The sequence below is a fragment of the Lepidothrix coronata genome, unplaced genomic scaffold (genome assembly GCF_001604755.1).
Source record: "Lepidothrix coronata isolate B3197 unplaced genomic scaffold, Lepidothrix_coronata-1.0 Scaffold4, whole genome shotgun sequence".
In the NCBI taxonomy this organism is placed as follows: Eukaryota; Metazoa; Chordata; class Aves; order Passeriformes; family Pipridae; genus Lepidothrix; species Lepidothrix coronata.
This window is the reverse complement of record NW_016690184.1, coordinates 8959475-8985651: the sequence shown is the minus strand read 5'-3', so window position 1 is coordinate 8985651 and position 26177 is coordinate 8959475. Positions and strand designations below refer to the sequence as shown.

At 41.8% G+C, this 26177-nt stretch overlaps 1 protein-coding gene and 1 long non-coding RNA gene across 8 annotated transcripts in view; one reads left to right on the top strand and one right to left on the bottom strand.

Annotated features, from left to right (window-relative positions):
* MRAP2 (melanocortin 2 receptor accessory protein 2) overlaps positions 1-26142 on the bottom strand; it is a 35291-nt gene extending 9149 nt beyond the window's left edge. For 3 of the 7 annotated variants that reach the window (XM_017826833.1, XM_017826883.1, XM_017826893.1), the window contains exons 1-5: positions 14837-14942; positions 9574-9669; positions 9052-9137; positions 8750-8912; positions 4882-5031 (exon numbers count right to left, since the gene is read on the bottom strand). In XM_017826833.1, the coding sequence (XP_017682322.1) occupies positions 4882-5008 (127 nt within the window). In that variant the 5' untranslated portion in view covers positions 5009-5031; positions 8750-8912; positions 9052-9137; positions 9574-9669; positions 14837-14942. Of the gene's footprint in view, positions 1-4881; positions 7022-8749; positions 8913-9051; positions 9138-9573; positions 9670-14583; positions 14756-14836; positions 14943-25989 lie in introns of those variants that run through there. The other 4 variants (XM_017826842.1, XM_017826862.1, XM_017826851.1 and 1 more) reach the window with 4 other exon arrangements.
* LOC108503151 lies at positions 340-14208 on the top strand. The gene is made up of 5 exons (XR_001876740.1): positions 340-3703; positions 3963-4137; positions 11108-11184; positions 13304-13385; positions 13534-14208. It is a non-coding gene; the product is annotated as an uncharacterized LOC108503151 (long non-coding RNA).
* Positions 26143-26177: the final 35 nt, after the last annotated feature.

The following is a 26177-nucleotide window of genomic DNA, read 5'->3' as shown; positions in this document are numbered from 1 at the left end:
TATCTTGCTGTATCCCAGAGGGGGGGTGGTCGGAAGCTCCTCCGCGGATGGTGCCGGCTACAGGCAAGCCGTCTCCGAAAAAAATGCTCGCTCCAGGCACTCCACGCCGGGCCCGGGCCCCGGCCCCCACCCCTCAGCCATGGACGCGGCGGCTGGCGAGGGACGGAGCTGCTGGTCCGTCCAACGAAGAGCAGGGAGACCCTAAAAAAAAAACCGCACAAGGGAGTGGCAGCCCCTGTGACAACAGAGTGGTGTGCGATCCCCTCTACAGCAAGCACCGCAAGGGCTCTCTCACCGGGGGACGAACAGGAGCTCCTCTGGGCCTCGGCAGCTCCCAAGGGCGCCCAGGCAGTGCTGGCAGTCCGCAGAGGAAAAAAAAACAAACAAAAACTCCGGTCTCCCTCTCCCCCTCCCCCAGTCTAAAACGCTCACTGCCTAATGTTCCCCTCCGCCCCCACCCCCCAACTGTGACTGCAGAGGGGATGGAGTTTCCCTTATGCAATTTATGTGGTGTGCCGAGGTTATTTAGCATTAAGGCCCCAGCTAGACAAACAATGAAGTCTAAGCCTACTAGCAAGAGACTGTTGGTATGGGAAATTTCACTAGGAAAAATAAAAAAGTATAAAACTATAACAAAAGCTGATCCACAATTGCTCCTGAGGGAAGTTCAAAGTTTCCAGAAGCTTGATTTAGAGAGGTCCAAGTGGGACAAACATATCTCCAGACAACAATCAACTGATAATCAAGGACCAAAGATGCAGAACACCAACACAAAATATGACCTGGTCCAGCTACTTTTTCAACTATCAGTTAGTTATTTTTTGTTTATGCAAGTTTTTAAAACTTCCACCGTAGAAGTTCAAAACAATTAACACACAAACATGCAAGAAGGAAGTCTTGGTCAGGACTGGAATCCTTTCTACCCTTAACCCCTCATTACACAGCCACTACCAAACCTCAGAGATCCTCACTGGCTGTAAAGCTACACGATGATCTGTCTGACCCAGTGCAGCAGGCACAGCACAGAACTGTTGAATTTCCTACAGCACTAACTAAAGAGGACAAAAACGCAAGGAATCAGCTATCCTGCCTGGTACTTGACCCCAGCTGTTAATCACACTCCCACTGTGAAATATCTTCCATGCTAAAAGGCATATGTGAAAATTGGAAATCAACTCAAATCATTTGTTCTTTCCCTGCAAAGTCAAAATGCCTGCTGCAACCTGAGATTTTCTCCCTGTGAAAATCAAGTTGCTCCTTAATTCCTTTCTCTAGTAAGGAGGTTAAGTTTCAAGTCTCCCACTGCAATATTTATTCCATCTCTCCTATGCCACATCTTCCCCTCTCAACACCATGTGTAAAATAACTAGAGGGCAGTGCAAGTATAGGTCTCCGTGATGGGGGAGTTGAGTTTGTAATACCCCTTATTACTTAAAGTATACTGGAATGAGTTTATTTCTATTAATTGTGTGCCCTGCTTTCCTTTCAGAACCATTCTGTAAGTATAGCCTGTATGCAGTGGTTCAAGATGCACCTTGTGTTGGACCTTATTAATAGAAAATAATTCATGATTATCTACCATCCTGCTGGACTTTGTAATACCCGAAAATTTCATCTAAAAATAAATACTGCCATTAAAAAATTTACCACTTAACCAGCTACTAGTAATGACCAGTTAGTCAGACATGCTTGAATTATATGCAACTGCATTGATAACCAGAATGTAAAGTGTGACCAAGATGACTAAAAAATATGCACATAGATTATATTGATCGAGCTGCAAAACTTAATCCATTAACTAAGGTGGCAGGGGGAATTTAAAAAAAAAATAATTCTGATAAACTACTACTCCCCACAAAACTCACACCCACCAGCATTATGTGATGAATAACAAGCCTGTCTTGTGGTTTGTTTGTTGTTCCTCCCCCACAAAGGAATTCCTAAATTTACTGAGCATAAAGCTACATCTGCCTTGCTTAATTGTGCCTCCTGCCACACTTCCAACCCTCTGCTGTATCAGTTACATTATTTGGATTTCTTTAAAATACAAGATGACAACCTGAGTTCTCTTCAGTATTTCATTTAGGTCTCACTCAAGTGCAAATTATCCAAATCTACTAACTTCTGAACACTTACTCAAAATAAACAGTACATAACACAACTTCTGTTCAAAAAATATGGCATGAAGCACTTACGTTTATAATACTGCCCTAAGTTATGAATAGATTGTAAAAGTATACCATGACTTTCTCACGTTGCAGTTTCAAACTTCCTTTTCTTTATAATAGACTCATAACATCCTGACAGCAGATCTGACTGCCCTGATCATTCCTACCTATCTTAGCTCTCCAATGTTTCTGAGGTTGTCTCTGTTTCAAAGGCACAAAAAAGGATTTTGTTCTTTTCTCTGCCAGTCACAAGTATCTCTTAATATATTTGTCTATTTACTTTCTAAAGCTTTAATTTACAAAACATCTGGTCTCTACTCTTGTAGATTTTCTGATTTCTAGTTCCTGCTTTCAATCCTCCTCAGACAGAACATCCTTTTTGGTTTGTTTTTTTTTTTTTCCAGTCATATATTTGAAAAGTCACTGTGGCATTTGAATACCTCATCTTCTCCCCACCTCCACTTTTTTTAAGAAATGTATTTTTGTGTATTAGATTATTTTGTCAATCCTTTTCTTCACAGGTCACTTTGAATAATTTTTCTCTGCTTTCAGATACAGTCTTCTGAGTTCCTTTATATATACATCAAATATTAGCAATCTCCCCTTGCTTACAGTTAATTAAATCAACGTTAATCCAAAAGTGTCCTCCAGCTCTCTCTTGTAGAATTCCTCCTATGTTATGGTTGAAAACAGTGCCCTCTCATTTTGGGTTGAATACACTGTATATCAAATAAATAAGTAATAATAAGAAAAAATCATACACCTCTATCTTTAAGAAGAGCCAATGATGGTCAAGTGTTACTGCCAGCCTGCCTCACCTAGACTGGAGTCCATTCCCCATTGAGATCTCCGACGTAAAAGTTACAGGCGTTCATTAACATCTCTTATTTGTAAATATTCAAGGTGTCCCTCCTAATACAACCCCATGTAATCTCCTCCCCTCCTTCCTCCTCATCTTAGGATTTCAGAGAACTTCATGTCTGATCATATCACCTCCATATTTCACAACAGTCTCAACCCAGCTGCTAATAGCCAGAACAAGACATATTCCAAGAACAAGAAATATCATCACATACACAACACAGACACAGACTGTTCCTTTACTAGATTAAACTCTGCCCTCAGAGGAATGCATGCAGTAACACTGAAGGTAACAGAGCCAACTCCATTCTATCAGTTAAAACAAACACACAAACAAAAATAAAAAACAGAAACAAAAGAAAACCACCAAAAAAACAACCAGAAGGGATTTCCTAGGTCACTGATTCAGCACTACTAACGACATCTTTCATCAAGCTCCACCTGAAAAGCAGTTGTTACTTCTGTCCTGTTCTCTAGTAAGAGCTGTCCAGAATGTTCCTGCTCTGTGAACGACACAGCCGGACAGGGAAGCTCAGCTGCCACACTTAGCATGGCAATCACTTCAATGGCAATCCAAGATCTGATTTGCAGCTATGCCTTCCACAATCCAGAGACAACTATCATTTATATTTTTTCTCCCATCATGCTGGTTGACACACCAAGCTAAAAAGAAGGTATGTACATAACACTGCAGCTAATATTTGCAATTGGTAATATTTGCAATCAGGTTTGGCCTCTGATTAAGTGGAAGTATGGAAGATAATTTAGAAACATGACAAAAGCTAACCTAAGTTTTTCAGGTACTGCTCATTTGTAAAAATACAGACACTAAACCAGCAGACTTTTTTTCAGAAAGAAAAAAAAAGGTTAAGTACAATTCAGACTAAAAACCAAATTCTACTTTTTTTCTTTTTTTTTTCTTTTTTTTTTTAGCATTAATAACTTTAACAAGTATGTATCCCACCCTGGACCAGTGCTCCAGCGCTGAAGAGACCCTTTCCCAGTACTTTGACGACTGATGCTCAAACCCTCTCACAGTGTATCCAGATCAGAAATAAAGAAACAAGATTGTTTGTTTCTCTTTGACAAAGTGCTTGCAAACCATCAGGTAATTCTGAGTTGGTCTCTGTTACTTTTTCCCCCCTCTTTATTTGTTTTTCCCCCCCACAACCATCTCCTCTAAAAAAATAAATCATAAAATCCAAAGCCATTGTCTAGATTTTAGATAAATGTTGGTCTAGCTCTACTAGCTTGTCCTAGTTAAATTTTCTCCCAGTTCCAACCCATATTTTTCATCTCTCTGGTCCCCATTGTCCACTTATTTCTTCTACTGTAAAACAGTATTATTAGAACACTGAATTTAGCACACTCCTCCCATGAGGAAAGTCCCAATGATAAAAGTTTGCTCAGAAGGAGAAAATTCTTCTTTTATTTTAGATCTTATAAAAGCCTTACATTTATTTTCTATGAAGAAAAACAAAAGCAGTAAGGCTGTCCACCACTGCCTTTTTACCATTAAAAGGAGCAAGAGCAAAGCAACACAGATCATACCAAGTAGTCACCAGAAGCAGCAGTGGCTGTGTCTGCTGTTGTAAACTTTTCTGACTGTACTAGTATTGACAAATTTCTACCACAGCCTTGGTTCTTTCATGCACAAGAAAAACAGTCAACAAAAGGACACAGAATAATAAACAATTACAATAATCTAATAAATAGAGTAATACCTCTAATTGCAGAAAATCTTAAGAATTAGGAGAGAGATATTTTTGTGCAATAATCAGTCACAAATGAAGAGTAGGAACATTAAGACAGGAAGCTCAGCTGCAATAAAATATGTCTCTACTGAACTTACATTTATGAGCCTTCAGGCCTTCAAATGACACTGGTCCATACTCATAGTACTCGTAGTCCCAGGTGTAATCAGAGTTAGACGAGGCCTGCTGGGAAGTTCTATTAGAAGTCAGCCTCAGGGCAGACATCTTGCATCTCAATAAATATGTATCTGTGGATATGAACTGTGTTAATAGAGACTACATACTTCTAGCACATCTTTTGGTTTTATAAAGAATGTTTTCTTATCTATTGGAGCAGCCACTGCCTCATCCAGACAAGGCTATCACATCCCCTCCCATTCCTTCACCCATCTTGGCTGGCTAACCAACAGTTAACACAGATCTTCTCTTCAGTGGAAAGAAGAAAACTTATTTTCACCTCCACAGAGATGTGTGTAAGTGTACAGAGTATCAAAACCAGGTTCCTCTGATTGAATATAGATTTCATAGCTTGAAAATAATACATAATGAACACCACCAACCTCTGCATCTTAGGATGAATGCTGCCAGAGAAATCTGAGTGGAGAATTAGCCAGACTACTACTGTGTTATCCATACAAAGCCCAGCTGGCCATTAGTTGTCAGTGGTACCCCTCAGGGACTGATACTGTGCTGAAATGGAGCAGACATGTACCAAGTTCACAAATTATGTGGGGGACAGTCAAGAGGCTGGAGGGCAGACTGCTGCTTAGACAGACCAGGACAAGCTGGAGAAAGGGAGCAACAGGAACCTCATGAGGATCATCACTGCAAATGCAAAGTCCTGCATCCAGGAGGGAATAACCCCACACAGCAGTGCAGGCTGGAGGTTGACTGATGGGGAGTAGCTCTGCAGAGAAGGACCTGCAATGAACAACTAACTGAACACGAGTCAGCTGTGTGCCTTGAGCCGTGTGCCTTGCGGCAAAGACCACCAAGTGTGTACTGGGCTGAATTAACAGGAGTGTACCAGCAGGTCAGGAGAAGTGTTTACTCTGCTCACCACTGGGAAGACCATATACCAGTTGGTATCCTAATTATAGAAAGACATAGGTACACTGGGGCAAGTCCAGTGAAAGGCCACGAGGATGGTTAGGGAGCTGAAGCACAGGATGCATGAAAGCTTAAGGATTTGTTCAACCTGGAGACGCGATGGCTCCAGGGAGACTTTAGTGCTGTCTACAGTTAGAGTTGGAGGGTGCAGAGATGATGGTGCCAGGCTCTTCTCAGAAGTGCAGAGTAAGAGGACAAGAGGCAATGGACAAAAAATTGGGAAACAGGAAATTCAAATTAGATACAAATTAAAATTTACCTATCTAGTCAAACATGCTTTGTGTAGGAGGTTGGACCAAATGACACCAAAGGTCCCTTCCAACCTAAATTTCTCTACGTTGATAAATGGGCTCAATATGTCACTAAAGAAGGAAAATAAAATGAGTGATTTCCCCCATGGATTAACAAAAACTGCAATACAACCCTAAGCATCGTTAAATTATCTGGATAGATATTTCTGTCATTACCACCACTCTCTATGAGGGACTTGCATTTTGCAGAGTAATTTTTTCAGAATATGAGACTGTTTTATGCACAGCAAAAAAGAGCACATCTCTGCACAAAACATCTGCTGCTGCAGCAGCTGGAGTCAGGACATCCAACTTAAAACATATTACAAAATACTATTTGTAAAAGCGAGTTGAGCTTTGGGTAATTTTCCATTCAGTTAAAACCCAGCAGGATTGACCAAGGCTTCAAGTGCTAGGAGAACCATACATAAAGAACAAAAATGAGGCACAAAATGAGAAACGCATTCACCCAGGGAATATGAACAGCATTTCAAATTTAAAAAAATTGTTCTTTCTGCAACTATTTTACCATGAGCAAATGCTGGCAGCAATGCCTCAAAACAATTTTAAATAAATATTATGCCTGAAAAAGTAAAACTTCATACCTAGTTACAATGTTCATAACCTTAAACACATACCAAAACTTGACTTACAAGCGATAAATCCTTTAAAACAATAAATGGACCTATTTTTCAACCCAAACCAGCTTAGTTTTCACAATAAGCAACCTGACAGCAGGAAAGGTCAGGGGGACAGGGAGAGAAGTGACCAACCGTATTCTTGGGTCAGGACAAGAAGATTCTCCACTTTATGCTCACCCCCCTCCTAGCCACCCAGAAAGCCTCCAGCAAGAATAAGTAGCCCAAAGCACAGAGGAGAAAGAAAGATGGCAATAATGGACAACCCAGTTCATGGGATTCCTGTCCTAGTTTGTTCCCATCTCAGCTCTGTCAGTCGTTTCTTACAAGAGTTTGTATTTCATTTTGTGACTGCACTCCAAGAGACTACATTGTGCTACACAAGGTTCCCGTCATTTTTCTTCCCCTTCTCCTTGCTGTTTTGTTGATGACGTGTTGACAAATTTTATTAGCCCAGTCCTGTTTAAGGGTTGCTTTTCTCTTTTAGAGCCTTCCAGACAAGTCTATCATTCATATATTCCTCATAGGGCATCACTAATATTCAGTCACCTCCCTCCTTTTAGTATCATAAAAAGAGCTGAAATCTACAGGCAGTAAATTTCAGAGTAGGATACATGAACAGTCTGAAAAATTTTGTTTCTTCCATCTCAGGTGCAGGCAGATGGGATTAATTGGGCTACATGCAAATCTCTCTCCCAGTCTAGTCTCTAGTGCCCAATTATGGTTTATGGTGAGTATAGCCACCTCCAGAACACAAAGAATCTGTCCCACTTCAGTATGCAGTTTGGACTGGGTGCTCCAGAGTTTCACCACTGACTGCCAACGTTTCAAGATTTACTTTCACTGTAGACAAGACACTATCAGAGGGAGAGCTGCTAACTGAAACCTGGGTCACCAGCTCCCAGGCTAATCTGTGCTTTGAGGGACATACGAAATATCCCTCTAAATCATCCAGTACAGCTAAGCATTGGCATTGTCCCAAACCAGTTTACAGCTCACTTGTAAGCTCTGTCTGTCCAAATACCTCCAAAACCTCAGCCTGAAGCATGTGAATACCAACCTTTCATTCTACTTAAAAAGCCAGTCTAGCATGGTGGTACAAGGAGCACCGCAGTGAAAGTAGTGAACACTTAGACCTTGCATCTCCTGGGGAGGAGCAAAGCAGGGTGAGTTGGCATGCTAACCACTTGTCAGGTGCATTTGCCAGGCTGCAGAAGGTCACAGAGGGACTTCAGGTAAGGGTTTCAAGGAATTAATTCCTCCAGGAGATGCACTAAAACACACTTTCTGCCAGGCGTGGAAAGCAGTGATTCATCCCACAGTCTGAAGCATGACAGAGGGCTTCTCCAAATGACTTTGCTGAGGGTTTTTCAGGGGGGCACAGGAATTGTTTAAGGTAAACATGAAAGCCCCTCTGTTGACTTTGATGTGTATGGATGCAGGCAGTCTTTCCTCACTCCAGCTCACTTCTTTCAGGAGCAAGTAAGTAAGCAACACAAAGCTTCACTTTGACTACTCAAGAAACCCCAAAGCAGGGCTGTGTTCAGTGCTGCAAACCAGGAGACTCAGGCAGATCAGTTTCCTGGAAACTAAAAAAGGCAAGTGCTCATGGCCTTTTCCTGAAGCATTGGATTGCTCTCTGCAGATGTCAACAGATACCCAGACACTCCCCATGGAGACCCAACTGCAACTCCTGGAGTTAAATTATACCTTCATGAAAACGTGTTTGTAACCTGTGGGAAAGTTTGTAGCTACAAGCTTGCCTGAGAGCTGCCAGTGGTCCTGAGCTAGTTTGACTGTTGGGCTATATTTGCACCACATCCACAACTTTGAACTGCAGCAGCAGGGCATCAAACGCTGTGCAGTTTGACTATTTGCTTCAATCTGGACATCATCCATGCAACTGCATGAGGGTCTCAGCCACTTACCTTTCAAAATGAGTCACTGTAAAAGCAAAACTGAACACACATCACATCTGCAACACAACTTCATGGCTTGCACCATCACTGGGGCCACAAAGGCATATCTGTTTTTGCGTATATCTGAAATTGGCCTTGTATGTAACCAGCAACAACTACCTCCGAAGCTGACCTGCATGCACAAAATAAAACCATGTGGACTGGTCATGTGCTGTTCATTTTTGGAGCAAGAGAAATTACCAGTATGGTAGACACGAACAACTTTTCAATCAAAAATTTTCAATGAAAAACTACATTTATTTTCTACATACTTCTATTCTGCTTACTGCCATGGAATCTAAGCACTTCATAGTCTTCATAGAAGTTGCCCCCTTGCAAATTCTGAAGATCCCAAGAGCTAGACATGGGAAAAAAAGTAGCTACATTTCAAACTGTGAGAAGCCCCAGCCTGAGAAAGCTTAGCACTACACCCTGATGCATCAGCTCCATCATCTGGGCAGTACAATTAAACCAGAAGTTATTGGCTATGAGAAGTTAACAACACAGGTTGTTCCCATATCCCCTAAGTCCCCAGACCAACAACAATATTCTGCAGGGAGGAATATTGCAGCCACCCCCACATTCCTTTTTACTCCATCCCAAAGACTAAGAGGTGAAGTCAGAGAAAAAGCAAATAAAAAAACAAACACAAACTTATTTACTCTGCTGCATTGCATCAGCTGAAAAGTAATATAGACCCCATCTTTCTACAACTCTACCACACGGCTGTCGCTTTGAACAAGCTGTGCCACTCCCAACCACAGACAAGGAGGTAGTCTGTAGCAAATTCTTACCCTAATGGTCCTTGCTTCTTTCTAATTCTCAAGATCCTAGATGGGCATGATTTGAGATCAAACTTGTGGTCTTTTCAGGGGAATACCCAATCCTACCTGCAATAAAAGAGAGAAAAGCAAGCTATAAAAAAGAAGTGAAATTTAGCAAAAAAAAAGAAAAAAGATATCTGGAAACTGACAATACAATTTAAAATCAATCATACATGCCAACTCAGTGCATGACACCTAGGTCTTTTCTTGGAGAGAAAAGGAAGTACAATGGTGACAGTGGTTATGTTTATGACCAATGTTCACAAACAGCATTATCTGCATGGGCTACTGCACTAAAATAACAAGAATAATGTTGGATTCATCACAAAAGGACTTTATAACAACGGAAAGGAAAAAAGTTGGTTTAGTCACTGTTTAACCTGGGAACTAAGGATGAGAAAGGTAACAGAGTTACAGACATCTGCGCTTCATATTACACATCATATAACATACATTTTATTATCCTTATAACTATGCAATGTAAACTAGACTCCAACAGTTAACTATTTATGCATCACACACAAATTCTTATTAAAATATCTTACTTTCCATGTACTAATGCTTAATATCTTGGTTCTAACACTTAATATCCTGCATTATGTGCGCTGTAAAAAGTTTCCACACCATTATACACAATTTGCATGCTAATTGTATAGATACTGTTTGTACCTAGTTTAAAAGTGATAACATTATGACTTTAAAGTAAAATTTAACAAAGACCAAAACAGTTTGCCAACTATTTTCCTGAAGTCAATAACAATATATGCAAACACTAATGCCCACTTAGCAGCTCAATTCAGAAGAAGCCACATGGAAGTTAAGGCAGAAACTAATATGAGATAATATCATAGCATGAGTTCACAGGCAACTGTATGGATCTAAAAAACAAATAAAGGAAATACTATGTAAGCTCACTCATAAGCCTTTCTGAGAAGACAAGGAATTATATACCTAACATAGCATCACAGAAGCTCTGTATTCCTTTTGCTCTTAAAAAGTTTCAGTCCTGCACTAACAGTAAAGGGACATGGAACAGTTAGTATAGAGCTAGTGGGACTTGCTCCCAAAACACACTGAAGCTTAGCTTAACTCCAGCACCAAAAGCTTTAAAAATTACAGCTGGCATGCACAGTCTTAAGAGACAGTATTATCTAAAAGTAAAAAGGATTAGCCATAATTCCATTTATTTCCTGCATCTAGGGCAGGATTACACAATCAGTACTGAGCCCATTTTCCTTTCCTCACTAAAAGTCAACCTTCTCATAGATGTGCAGGTATGGCAGCTGCAAACCCAAGTTCCCTCAAGATCAACCAGACTGGAAGAAGCCCTGTTAGTGAGCACTAAAATACTGAGGCTTTTTTAGTCCTATATTGTTACAAATGCTGACATCAATGTTATATATAAGTATATTGAACACTTTCCAAGAGAAAGGCTGCCTTTCCCTCAGCTGGTTATAATATTGCCCATTTTAACCTTTCTCACTACAAATTTTTCACCTTTCAGTAATATCACAGAGATCCCAGGCTGATTTGTTATAGAAAACCCTGAAGTGAAAGAGCCCTAGCATATCCACTGATGAGGTAAGAGTGAACTGTAATGCAAGTTTGCAACTGGCCTGCCCCAAAAGTTTCTGCTTTGGGGCTGTATTATTTTCTTTCATTTTCCTGGCTTAGCAAAGTAGTCCTTTTTTTTTTTTTTTAAATTTTTTTTAAATGTCTCTTTCTGTTGGCTTTATTCTCACAGAAAGCTCAGTGCTTAGATGGTGATCTTCTGATTTCCTTGCTAACCCTGAAGTCTGTCAATATGAAGCCTTATTCTGAGCAGAGAGAAAGGAAAGCATCTCCCCACCACACTCTTACTGAACAGCACACTGCAGGTCAACTGGAATGGCTCCATCAGAATACAAGTACCTATAAATTGCTTTTAAAATAACTTCTACTTGTTTTATCATGTAAGAACCTATAAAAAATAGCAGCCTCCACAGTAGAGACAGAACAAGTACTATCATACTTTTAATAACTAAAAGATGAAATTAACTTTTAAAGTAAAAAAATCTCAGTGAGAATTTCTCTCAATGCATAAGGTTACTAGACTAGAGTTACCCAAACTGGCTAGACTACAAGTTATGAAGAAACACTGGAAGCATAGTCTTGCATGTAGCCAGAAAAACGACTGAATCCAAGAACAGGAGACACTCAGGAATATTTCAAATAGCCACAACTAAACTGACCATTTTTAATAGGGGCAACGCTGAAAGAAGGAACTACTCTTGTGTGATTGTTCCTGGGAAACTCAGCACTGATAAACAGCTAGAATTCCCTGGGCTCCCTTCCTGCCAATGACCTGGGCCTGCAGATGTCCCGTGCCCTGCAGCAGCTACTGCTGCACAGCCCTCCCTTACCAACCCCACAGGGAGCCCCACCACAATGTACAAGGCCCAGGTTTAAATGCAGAGCAGATGTTCATAGGGTTGCACAGCCCAGAAAATGGAAGCGTGTGTTCAGGCACCATTTAAGAGCTCTGTTTTAGCTTTGCATCAGTGAAAAAGCCACCGCAGCGCTGAGGCTGACAAGCAGAGTGGAAGCAGAGTACAATTTCCTCTCTCTCATTACAAAATTAAACCCTAATCTTCACGTAACGTTCATCTGGTCTGAAGTACAGGCCACAGCACACCTCCCATAGCACCTATTTACTTCTTGGTGGTTCTCCCTGCAGAAATAGTTCCGTTCCCAGGTACAAAAGACCATTTGTCAGAGCTACGCCCACACTTGGGTATCTCACAGCTGGGGTCTGACAGTGCTGTGGTGGAAAAATCTTCAGCTGATGCTCTCACCCACACAGGGTCTGTAAAGCGTAATCTCTCTGATGCAAAATAACACTTAAGCTTTTAAATTTGAAAATACGTAATTCAATTTGAATTATGTATTACATTTCCTCAAGAACTAATAAAATAAAATTATGCAGCTTTTCTTGAAAACTTCCACACCTGTATGACAAGCACTTTCTGAACTTTTGTAGTTAGCCTACGACACGATGCAGAAATTTTGCCTTAATTGGTTCAGTGACAATTTCAAGCACTCACTGAAATGGAGCTGTTCATTAAAAGTCAAATTGGCTTGGGATTTTTCTGAACAAGAACTGGGTTTTTTCCCTGTCTTTAATCTAATTCTTCCCTCCAGTGCTGCTTAAGAAGATGACAATTTATTGTAGTGCCTCAAATGCAGATTTCCTCCCAGGTAAATCAGACAGCAGTACACAACTCACAGGCACACACCTGAATGTTCCCATTCTTAATCCCTGCCACGTTTCTGTGTTACACTAGGCTATAAAAAAGTAACTAGATGCCAGGGAAACATCACTAAAACAGTACAACCATGGCCCATTGCAGTAAGTATGCAGAATAAAGCCTTCATCTATTTGTAATAAGATTTTAAATAAAATTTTACCAGCAATAGCTGCTATTACAGGTTCAAAGACTGGAAATTCGATTTAAACTGTTGAAAAGGTGCAGGAGTATCATCTGTGCTTGACTCAAAACCTCTTCCACCATAATGTGTACATGGATGATCAGCAAAAAATATGCAGTAAATTACTTTGTCCAGATTTTCATATTCTGGATTTTATTTTCTTTTTAAAAAAATTATTTTCTTGCAATAGCTTGATTTATTTTATACATATTTGGTTGTGATTCATACACAGAATATCTCCTTATTTTTGTGAAGAATGGAGCCACACTGTCCTCAGCCCATGGAGATCTGCAGTTCCCTTGGCATCTTTCCAGGTATTTATTCCTGTTGTCAAAATTATCTTGACTCTCTGATTAGGAGCCTGAATAGAAAACCACAAATGGACAAGAAAAACAAGCTGAGTGTGAGACCATTGCCTGATTATCTCCAAGCAGAAACCAAAACATCTATTTATTTCCACAGCACTCACGTAAATCTGCATCCCTGTGAATACAGCCTCTGGAAAGCTCAAATGAGAGGAATGGAGCAAAACAGGAGCAGCTCCAAGACAGAGCAGTGGGCTGGGAAACACACCTGGAAACAGAACCTGCTCTCTTCCGTGAAGCTTGACCAGCCTTGCCGAGGCAGTTTGAGACAGCACTGCCACTGCTGCCCTGTCCCTCTACCAGCTATGCCTGTCACAGCAAAAGTGCCAAAACAGCTTTCAGTTACCGTCCAGTTTTAAGTGCCAAACAAGGCTGGTATGATAGGATGAACAAGGCAAATGTCAGAGAACAGAGGCTGCTCAGAGAGTTTTGCCAGCTCGTCACTGAGGTGATCCTCTCCAGCAAAAAGAATGGCAGACAGTTCAGGAGAGGGACCTGAACTGCAGTGAACAGTCACTGTCAACAGAGAGGGCTCACCAGAGTAGGAGACCACTGAGATGACAACTATTAAAAAAAGAGACAGTTAAGGGAGAAGGAAGGAAAAGGGAGGCGGGGGGGGAAGGAGTATGAGAATCAACAGAAGACTAGGGAAGAGCAGATAGGGAAAGGGAAGAAGGCAAGACAGCACAGAAGTCATCAAAGGCTGTATGGTATGGAGAAGAGGTGACATCCCTTCAGCCTGAAAGTACAATGGGAAGGAGATGCCATCTGAAAAAAAAAAAAAAAAAAAAAAAAAAAGGAAAAAAACACCACAATAAACATACAATAAACTTATCTTGCTTTTTTTTTCTTCCCCCGTAAACGTTTTATGTTCAATTTTTAAGTTCATTCAAATGCTCAGCAGTCAGAGCAAAACACAACATACAATTTGAGAACACTGAAAATAATCTCTATGTATTTCAAGCAAGCTCGTGCTTTGTAGCTGTTTTGCTTTTGAATACAGAAGAAATCTCTCCGTTGCAAATTCAGAAAGGAAACACAAGCGTTTCTACAGCCGGCATTTTCCATGTCACCCAAACGAACAGTGCCACCTCATCCTTTTTTTAATTATTACTGTTATTTAACATAAAAGCGCAGCACTCCAGACCTTAAGGCTTGCGGGAGCCGACTGGTCTCTGTTCCAAAACGCTTCAGACACCTGTTAACCGCAGGCTGAACTACGGGCGCTCGGAGCTTCCCAAGCCGCCCAGGCTGGAGCACGCACCAACCTGAGCCTTACTGCGGGGCGGGAAGGGGCGGAAAGGGACAGGAAAGGACAGGGCAGGGAAGGCGGGGCCGTCCCCTCCCAGCCCCACTCCCTCACCCCCTGCCCCGCAGCGACGTCCCCTCTCCGCGCTTACCGCACCGGGCACGCCCGCGCTGCCGGCTCCCGAAACGCCGCTTCGTCCCGTGCGCAAGGCGCAGCCTCCCGGGAGCTCCCTTGCCCCGCCAGCCCGAGACAAGCGGGTGCTGCGGAGGAGCCGGGCGGGATGCTGCGGGCGGGATGCTGCCGGCGGGCGGGATGCTGCGGGCTCGCGCCCCGCCACAGCCAGTGAATCATCAGCAGCCGCGGCTTCCCGGCCCGCGCGAGCGGCATGGATCGGGCGCGTGACGCTCCTGGTCCAATGGGCAGTGCGGGCGGGAGCGACCCCGCGGGCGGCCGCAGGTGCGGGCAGGGCGCGGTGCCAGGAGGAGACGTGGGTGCGGCCGCGGGCAGCGAGCTCCAGGCAGAGCACCAGTCGGGAGTAACCCCTGCGTGTCGCTTGCCTGGCAGGAACTCACACATTCCAAGGGGGAACATCAGTTTTGGAAGGAGAGGAATGGCCGGTCCGCACTGGAGGTGCTTGCACAGAGGGAGCCATTGACGGTGGGACCTGGTCGGGGGCAGGGGAGCTTGTGAGAAGTGCTGTCTCGGCTGCCAGGATGTGAAGGGCAGTGCCCTAAATCTATCGGGATTCAGTTCAGGCCTCTTGAACCATTTCACAGAATCACAGAATGGGTAAGGTTGGAAGAGACCAGGTGGGTCACATGGTCCAACCTCCCTGCTCAAGCAGGGTTATCCCAGAGCACATGTCACAGAACTGCATCCAGACAGTTCTTGAACATCTCCAGTGAGAGAGGCTCCACAACCTCTCTGGGCAACCCATCCTGACATCTGATCAGCCTCGCTGCAAAAAAACTCAGTTTTTCTTATGTTCAATGGAAGTGTCATCTACTTCAATTTGTGTTTAATGCTTCTTGTCCTGTCACTGGACACCTCTAAGACCAATCCTATCCCACCTTCTTTACCCCCACCATCAATTCTTTATACACATTGATAAGAGCACCCTGAGCCTTGTCTAAGCGAAGCAATCACAGCTCCCTTAGTCTTTTCCCATACATCTCTTGCCCAGTCCCTTCACTATCTTCATGCTTTTGATCATCCTCATAGTGATCAAGTGTTGTAATGAACAACATGACTTCATTTTTCTATCTGTGGCAAGGAAACAAGTCTCACACACCTGTCCAATGAAGCAACTGGCCTGCTGAAATACTCACACTCTAATGTTACAGCAGATCTTTGATAGTGCTCTGGCACTTACTCATTAGCCCTGTTTTCATCTACTTCTTGATAGGCAGGACTTTGATCTTGGACAGTACTGTCCCTCTCCAGCAATGGTCATAAAAGATATCAATACTGTCATCTTCATCTCAAAAATATAGAACTGACACTTATACGTGTTCATGATTATGAACAGGAATGTGATAAGCACAATGGCAAGTTGGGAACATCCCATTTCCTGCTATTTCCACTGTGATTGAAAAGTCAGAATGACTCAGGTTTTTGTTCATTTTTCTGTGCCTTAAAAAAATCTGGCATTCAAATTCCCTCTAAAAGAAAAAAGCCTCATGAAGCCACTATGTCACTTCTAGCACAACTCCTGTGCTTTGTCCTTTAAGATTTTAGAGCTTTTATACCAAATGCAGAAGAATCCAAACAAAACCCACAGATTAATGAACCAGAATTGTAGCATTTTCTCAAGATTCCTAATTTTGTTTCTAACACTTCTGATTAGTGAAAATGCAGAATTAATGACTACTCATTAACAGCAACATGACTGATATTGCAGTGGAAGAAACAGTGGTTTTGCCTGATGAGATGTGGAACTGCAGGTGCTCAACCCCAAGTGTAGATAAGGGTGCTGCACAATCTTTTTTCCATTCCTCCTGTCATTTCGTTTTCTGACTCTTCATGCACATCATTAGTGTCTCTTCCACCTAATAGAGACAGCAGTGGGAATTTTTAAAAGGCAAAGGAATTCAGCTGAGGGAAGAGGAGAGGCAGTGCAGGCATTCACATTGTGGCTGACCAGAATGAGGATGGAGCTTCATCTGCAGCAGCTGCCCTGGTATGGCTCAGCAGCTGCGGCATCAGCCCTGGTTTTAGTGAAACAGAGATAGAAACAGTATCTACAATTAAAGGACGAATTCTACAGAAATTCATTCTGCCATTCATTCTCACTTGCCGAATCTTTAGATTCATGTGTAGTTAGTAGCTGCCTGGGGTTCAGCAGCCATCTAGAAAGCAATAACAAAGCAAAAAAGCAATCCTTCTCACTGTAGCTTATTTAGAATTGACAAATAAAAAAAGCAGTCTTGAAAAGGAACATTATTACAGAGTGAAGAGCTTTGCAGTTCTTCCAGATTTCTGGTGTTTTAAACAGAAGGCAATAGGGGGATTTTCCTGTGCCACTTGTGACAAGTATGTTACAAGAATAAAGCTGTTTGGTTGCATTTGTACGGTAATAAAAATGATATAAAGAAAAAAAACTTCAGCATTTTTATAATTTTTTCATACTACACTATGAAAATTTTCTCAGGGTTGCAGATCTGCAACAGGCTGCCCAAGTTATCTTCCCAGTGCTGTTGATAGACAATTGTACGTACAAGTTCAGGGTTCAAAGTTGCCAAAAATTGATTTTGATTTTTCCTCAAACTCTGCTGAATTCCTCTTTTTGTCATGTTTTAGGAGAAATATTATAGGGCAAAGCATATTTTATGTACCTTTCAACATGAAAGTAAATTAGAAGGTAAGACTAAAATATCCATGAATGTAGAGTTAAGTTTTAACAGAAGCCCCCTGTGCAAATCTACAATGAATGAAAAGTGTGTTACTCTCACACTGTGCTCATGTCTTGTAGCCATATCACTTTCACAAGTGATAATTTTAAAGATTGAATTAATAGCTTTAATAGATTTAAGTTAAGGTTGCAGAAAAACTATGGGGAAATGCCATGTTGTGCAAGTGGAATAGCTCCTGAGAGACCCTCCTTGCCTACAGTGGCAGTAGAGAATTAACCTTCTCCTCTCAGAGCTCTATTCGAGTGTTCTTACACTCAATTATTGAAAATGCTGTCTCCTTTCCCACTGGAGTTTGAAGCTCTTAGTACCATTTCTGTGAGTTGTTTCCTAGTATATTCTTATGGTAGCTGTGTAATTATAATTAGCATTCTTTGAATAAGGTTCCTAGTCCTGAACACTGCATCTCTTTTTTCCTTTTAGTAACCCATTTTAATTTTTCAATGGAGATAGATCAGAACGTGGGCATTATGCCAGCATCAGCCACAGAAAAAGTAATTATCACCTCTCTACTGATTCTCCATATTCTCCTTTTAAGTAAGGCATAGAGTTGACATATCTCCTTCATAACAGCCTTTATGTCCTTTACTGATAATTTAAAACTGTCTTTAAAACATCTTCAGAATCATAATTTCTAGCATATACTCCTTTTTTTCTCTATGTGTGACCTGGAGTCCATGTTCCTCTCTACAGGCTCCATGTTCTAAAGTACCTTTTAATAATAAAGTAAAAAAATAGCCAAGTAAGTTTATGCCTGTGCCGACTTGCCACTGATAGGTGTTTAAATCTGAACAAGCACCCCACCTGATATAAGCTTATTTGCATTTTAATGTGATTATCTGAACATGGAGCAGATATTACATGTAACTTGCAGTTATTTTTATGAGCCAAACTTGTAATTCAATGTTAAAACTTATTTATAGTTGTTAGATATACCCTAATTCCCTCAAAAATACTAAGTGATTGTTAGGCTTTGAATAACCTCATCCCTCTATTTACTGTCACAGGTTAAAACAAACAACTCCCTCTGACAGCCAGCAAATATCAGTAATCAAATGTTTGGACAGTTGTACTCCAACACTTGCAGTTACTTCTCAGTCAAGTACAACTTCTGAAAAGAAAGAATAAGTTGCCCCCAATACTTGCAGTCTATACTTGAATTTAATAGATTAATCCTTTGCCAGTCTTTATGCTCTTTTGCCCAGCTGTGGTAACTTATCTAGGTTGTGCCTGCACAGATCCTCTCATCTAGTCCTCTTGTTCATGCATTAGCACAGCATCCCTTTCATTTGGTATTTTGACCACAGAATAAATTCTTTTCAGCTATCACATTACACCCTTTCTTGTTCCTGGAACAGCTGCTGTTTCTGCGAGTTGGAGAGGGGTAAAAAAGCCCTCAAAGGTTTCCAGGTCAATCTTGTAAGCCAAGCAAGGAAAGAGGAACAGGCAGACTTAATTCCAGTAGAATCCAGAAATGGTTTTCTAAATATTGTGTTGGTTATGAAGGAGCTTTATTCCCATGAAACTACTCGTGAGTCACAGGCATTATATCCTAGTTCATTCTACAGATTATGGTTCTGTCATACTTCAACAAAATGATCTGCAGTGACTGCCAAGCCTAGCATTCATTAGTAAGTAACAAAACAGAAATGTGCTCCATGTCACTAAGATTTGCAGAGCTGCAGCGTGCAAAGCATTACCAGAAAGTCACATTTACCCTCTGTAACTGATAAGACGTGTTAACTTGTGAAAATCGCGAGTATGTCTGACTGCCCAAAGCAAGAGCTCTTCCAGGTTATGCTTACTTGATTTTGCAGTCTGAGTTGTGCTTTTACTGCGTGGATTCTGCTGTGCTGCGCAAAAGAGCCCTTCTGCAGTGGAAGCCAAAGCTGCTTTATCCTGGGGGGTGGGACCCTCTTTAAAGGGAAGGAGGGACCCCAAGTTCAGTTCTGCCTTCAGACATCAGGCTCACAAGTGCTCACAGACATTTGAACTGAAATTCAACTGTCCCTGAAGTTGCCTGTAAGGAACTGGCTGCTATGAGGCTGGAGGAAAGGAAATCTTTCACTGTAAGTATCCCCAGTCTTCCTGGCAAGGGCTGCTCTGTCTGCAGTTCTTCTGTTCTCTTTTCACAGATTCATGTTTTTCCCTAGACAGGGATGATCTACCAAGCATATTAATATTGGTATGCCTTGCAGGTATTGACACAGAAGTTTAGGTTATCACAGGCTTTACTTGACCTACTACCTTACACAGTCTGTGTTCTCCCTCTGGTAGCTCAAGTCATAGCTCAGGTGGGCCTGGGAGTGGTGCATTTTCTCCTGCAGGGAGTAAATGGGCATGGGCTCAGATAGGTGAAGGCCACAAAGGCAGAACATGAAAATGATTCCTCATTCCCTTAGACATGAGAGAGGTCATATTCAGATATTCATTCTCTGGTCTAAGGGACCTTGGAGCAGTTTGTGAATCTTCAGTCTATCCCAGAATTTGTAGTATTTTCCTTCCTGCTGGCTCCTCCTTAGTAGAGGAGGATGCCTACAGCAGGTATCGCTCTTTGCCAGAAATGTGTTTTCCCACAGAAGATTCAAAATCACATGTTCACTACTGAAGGGAAGATCTTGATCAACCGGGGCTGCACCTCTCAGGAAACATTGTCATTGAACTACTATGCAACTCACCATAAAAAATTATTACACTTCTTTCTGTGTTGCATTGTTTGCTGTGAGTCACAATGTCTTTTATTAAATAAACCAAGAGAAACTAATATAGTTAAACAGGCAAACTAATGTGCACCCAGTCCTTCTTCTGGTCTGAAGGAGAAGCTACATCCTCAAAGCCAAGTACAATTTGAATGAGATTTTAACTTGATGTATGTTAATCTATTAAGTAGTTTGAAAGAAAAGGTGGCTGAAACCTGTAAAGCAGAAGTGGATTCTAGAAAGACATATGACTGTAAGGTTGATAGCTCCAAAAAAAGCTGCCTGCTGTGCCAGAGAGAGGCCACACACTGTTTTTTCTCTGCATGATGAGATTTAAAGTGCTTCAGAGGTCTCCACTCAGCAGGTGGAGAACATGGAGACCAAGGATGATCGATACAGGAATCTCACTGGCCAGCACAAGAACAGGAGGTCAGAACTTTTCATCAGCAAGTAAGTGAGGCATATATATATATATGTTCTTTTGGATGGGCTGACCCCACATCACAGAGGGCTTGCTAGTAAATAGAAAAGGCTAAACTTGCTCACCTGCAGGCCTTTCTTCCCTGGGGGTCTTGCACTTGCAGAATTGAACAGTTCAAAGATAATTTCACAGTCTGAACAAGTATTTCTCTACAGCATTGAAGACCTTGATAGGTAGCATGCAGCCTTACTTCAGTGAAAGTCTCTTGTGTCAGAGGCTGTAGAAGTATGGAATTTATAAGTCTGTACTCAATAAGGAGTAGGGAAAAAAAACTCTTTTCAGCTCACTTAGGTAAAAAATTCAGTCCATGATTCTACCAGGCCTAATACAAGCCACACTGTTTTCAAAGTCAGCACTGCTCCTGAGATCCCCACTGGCAACTTGTTCTCAGATGGAACTTAGTGGGACAGGAAAGAGAACGACAGAGGTGGGTGCCACCAGGCTCAAGCACCAGCCCTCTGTGTAATCTGAACAAACACATGCATGACCATTCTGAAGAAAGAGTAAAACAAACACCATTGCTACAAGAACATGCTATAATTTAACATATGGTTTAGAAAGCTAAGCTAAAATGAGAACACCAGGTATGTTTAAACCATCAAATATGAAAAAGCCCTTCAGTAACAATAGGCCTGATAAGCTAGTTCTCTTGCTAGGCTGGTGTTTCAGAAGGGAGTGAAGTTCAAACAGCTCAGTAATATAAATAATAGACAGCTTTATGGAATCATACCTCATAATGAAGCTAACTGGTCTTATCTGTGTAGATCAAAACAAAATAAGAGTTCAGTATTTAAAAAGAACATAACAGTCATAAATTGGCATCAGCTTGATACGGATATAACCGTGAAACAATTCACAGTACTGTTTTTGTGATCAGTGTGGGTGGAAGTGATATGCCTGAAGTCTCCCTACTGAGAGACACAATTAATACTGAGACGCTTCTCTACAGCAAGAGCTGATTATTAACTTCATGTCACTTTTGCCTATCTTCAAGAAGAATAGTTTTTGGATTACATGTGAGGGAATGAAAATAAAATTGATAATATCCCTACATCTTTGTTGTTACTCAAGTTCCTGGTAAGCAACTTATCATATTTTAAGTGCATTAGGATAATGCAAAGGGACTGATGTCCTCTGAGCTTGTAGGGTACAACAATCCTTATGTCTAATTTAGAAGTTTTTTACAATGAGAGTGGTAAAACCCTGTAAACTTTCAAAGTCAGACTGGACAGGGCTCTGAGCAACCTGATCTAGTTGAAGATGTCTCTGCTCACTGCAAGGGGATTGGACTAGGTGACATTTAAAGATCACTTCCAATCCAAACTGTTTTATGTTTCTATGATTCTAACATCAGAAAAAAAAAGTTTGAAATACAAGAAAGCTAAGGAACTCCAAATGAAGTGGAAGAACTTAAGTTCTTCATTTCCTTTCTTTTTCCTCTTTTAATGTATCCCTTGGCAGTAGCTCCCGATATTGAAATTTCATTGTAAGAAGCATGGTACAATTCCAAATAATGAGGAAGGCCCTGTCCTGAAGTATGTAGTGGTTAAATGGGGGAGGGCGGATGTTTTAGCAAGATATCCAAAAAGAGATTTGAGAAGCCCAAAGCAGAAAAATATCATTACATATTGTGTCCAGGAAAGACATCCCAGATATCAGTACCAAGGGGATATATAAAAATGCACTAGAAAGCCTGTTCCCAACTCTTACCTTATGACTGTTATTAAATCCTCCATCATTAGCAGTGAAAAAGTAAACTCTGGTGAATTGCTGATGGATTTTTCCTGTCACTGTGCTACACTGATTGGTTTCAAATATTTCCGTGACTTTCCAGGAGAAAAAAAAAAGCCAACAAGCAAAACAAGACAAATACAGGAATAAAATATAATTGAATTTCATTTTCTTGCCATCTTTATAGAAGAAACAAGGGTGTAAAGGCAAGGTACGTAGGGAGAGCATACGGCTGGAGATACCAATACAACCCCATGGTTAAGAATACCTCTCCCAGATTTTTGGGACAGACAGGCCATCCTTTCTGTTATCTAAATGATGACACACAAAACTGCAAACCAAGCGTGATGGCTCAGGAAGCCTGTCTACCTCAAACCTTAGAGCACTGACCTTTACCCTCCAAGTCTGAAGCATAGCCTCAAACTCACTTTAGAGTCTCTTTGGACAGTGAAAGCTCTGTTTAGGCAGTCAAATGCCCACTAGAAATTTCACTCCAATATGTTGTGGGTCAGCCCTGATAGGCAGCTGAGTCCCACAGATCCACTCGCTCACTCTCCCAGAGGGACTGGGGAGAGAATGGAAAAGGTATAGGTGAGAAAACCTATGGGATAAGTGCAGTGTGATGGGAAAAGCAAAAGTTGCCAACACAAGTGAGGCAAAATAAAAGATTCATTCTGTACTTCCATGGGCAGGCAGATATTCCACCATCCCTGAGCAAGCAGGACTCCATTACACATAGAGGTTACTTGGAAAGACAAACTTCTTAACTCTGAACGTTTCCCCCTTCTTCCTTTTTCCTCCAGCTTTATATGCTGATCATGATGCCATATGCCTAGGAATGTTCCTTTGTTCTGTTGGGGTCAGCTGTCCCAGCTGTGTCCCCTCCCAGCTTTGTGTGCACCCCCAGCCTCCTTGCTGGTGGGGCAGTGTGAGAAGCAGAAGAGAGACCTTGATGCTGCCTAAGTACTGCTCAGCAAGAACAGTCACAAATTCAAAACACAAGAGTATGAGCTGCTATGAAGAAAATTAACTCTATCCCAGCCAAAAGCAGTATGCATGGAGAGAAGATTAGGTGGGTTAAATTCATGTCCATATGCTTTTTGCATGCAAAAAGATATTCTGTCTGTTCCCTAAGTCAACCAGAAGTTATTTGGCCATGACAGTATTATCAGCGAACATGTAGCTAGGAACTACATAGATATAGGGTAAAGTGAGCAGTTCACACACAGTCTGCAGAATAATATATCTTTCAGGAAGAAGATACAGATTAAGTGGATGTGTTGGATTGCAAAGCAGACTTTTCACAGTTCTGAAGATGCCTCCAGACAATGTCTCTATTTGACAAGGATTCAGACAGTTACAGACTCCACTAAAATGCTCTTGTAACAAGAACTGATTTGAACTTACTCTTATACTCCTTCCTTGCACCTTTTTAGATACATACATATTTTTGGGAACGGTCTTTTCAGACCTTGCATTTGATATCAGAAAAGAAACAAATGCGGTGGCTGAACTAGTCATGATACTACTAGCTAGTGGTGAAAATTCTGGGACTGATGGCATGAAGTCTGCTTCTTTGCTGAGAAGCTGATTCAAAGGTTTCCAAAGTTCATGGATAACACTGGGAAGAATTTATGTCACGAAAACTACTTCATAAGCAAAATACTGGACAGCAGCCAAGAAAGATGGAGAAAAGATTGCTAAAACTGGGAAATACCATGTTTACTAAGTATAAAATAGCAGGAGAGTGAAGGGAGCTAGTGAGTCAGACAATAAACAAGTGATAAGTGGAGCTCTAAATTAATTTGATCAGACAGTAAAAATCATAACAAATTTTGAAGAATGGTGAAAGGAAAATTTCAAGAGGCTGAAAATGAAATAAAGGTGCAGAGAAAGAGCAATGGATTAAAATTGCCTTAATTTAAAAATGAAACCATAGCAAGAAAATTTATCACTGTACTGGGGAAAAGGACAAAGAGCTCTCTATCCTCCTTCGTTCAGCTTCAGATTGGGCAAGTCAGCTTCAAAACATGGGAGAAAATTACTTGTAGCCACAGTGTGTATGGTTATTTAAGCTTGACAGTAAGCTTTTCTGTGACAACTTCCCACTGCCACAGCACTGAAGCAGATGTGTGGAGCCAAGGCACAGATTTGAAGGGTCTTGCCCAAGCAGTCCATTGCTAAGCCAGGAACTGAAACCAGATGGTACCTGAAAAACTATGAGCCAAACCCATCTGGTACTTGAGACCATTCTTTCTTGCTCATGTGCCCACATTCTCATGCTTGCTTTTTTTTCAGAAGCTCTATGACTTTCACTGAAGACAGCTGCTTAGTGTATTCACTGTTTAGATCCGTCCGGTAAGAGTTGATTGGCTTTGGTGGCTTCAGAGACTTGCTATATACATGTTAATGATTACTATTCCATCCAATGCCATAGAGAACATGTACTGTTAGGTCTGGAATGACTTACCCTTGGTAGATGAAAACTCACAGCCATGCTAGTGTGGCTCTAGTGTGTTAGAAGTGATGAGCCTTAGTAAGAGACATAGCAAACAAGTCATCTTCAGGGTCATGCAGACACAGTTTTGGGGATATACTCTAGTGCTCTGTGTACTTTGCAGCTCAGCTGGTGCTAGCTGAAATACACTTAGTATGGGCAGCAGACACATAGTGATGGAGGGCTTGTAACTTGGGATCAACATTATTAGCTTCTTTGTTCTTTCTACTTGTTTCAATTCTTATGTGGCATGGAATATCTCTTTGCTTAGTTTGGGACATCTGCCTGTCTGTGTCCCCTCCCCACCTCCAAACTATTCCCTGGCAGGGGTGGATATGAAGAGTGAGAAACCAAGGCCTTGATGCTGTGCAGACACTGTTCAGCAATAGCGAAAACATTAGTGTGTTATCAACACTGTTTGATCACCAACCCAAAACAAAGCATCATATGAGCTGCTATGAAGAAAACAAAGTACATTCCAGCCAGACTCTATACGGGGAAAGGGGAGGAAATGATGGGACTCTATGCCTACAGGAAATGTGTCTGCAATTAAGTGAAACGTGCTCTTTCCCCTCCTTCTCCCCCTGACTATAGGCATGTTATAGGTTATAAACCCAGGAGTGGAATTTTTCTTCCCCTGCTTCACTGTGGGAAGAACAGAGTTCGAATAGGGAAGGGGGAAAGGAGTCAATTAGCTTTACAAAGGGTCTAGCCAGCAAGGCTGCATTCCTAGCTAATGGCCCATCAAAGGCTGGAGTGAGGGCGGGGAAGGAGTCTGGGATTTTGGTAGCTGGCCAGGCTCACAGGGGGGAGTTGCTGGCCACCCTCATACAGGACAGGTCAGCCTTTGCTGAGCTCTCGCTCTGGGAAGGAGACGGGGGGTTTCCTGCCTGGTCAGCCCTTACTGCTGGCCTTGACTTGCGGGCAGGCTGTCTTGGTCTCCAGCCCTGACCTGCTGCGTTCTCATCGGAGAGTTTTTGTGCTCACCGGGAGAAGAAAGGAGGAGTCTTGGGACACCATCATCTGAGGACAACAGTGAGTTTCGTGGGGGTGGACTGTTTTTGGGGGAAGGGTCCTCATTTTCTTTTCGGCTTCTCCCGCGATCCGAGACACCCCAGACCCCTCCCTGTGTGGTGACCGCCAGAGCCCGACAGCGCCCCCTGCAGGCCATGACA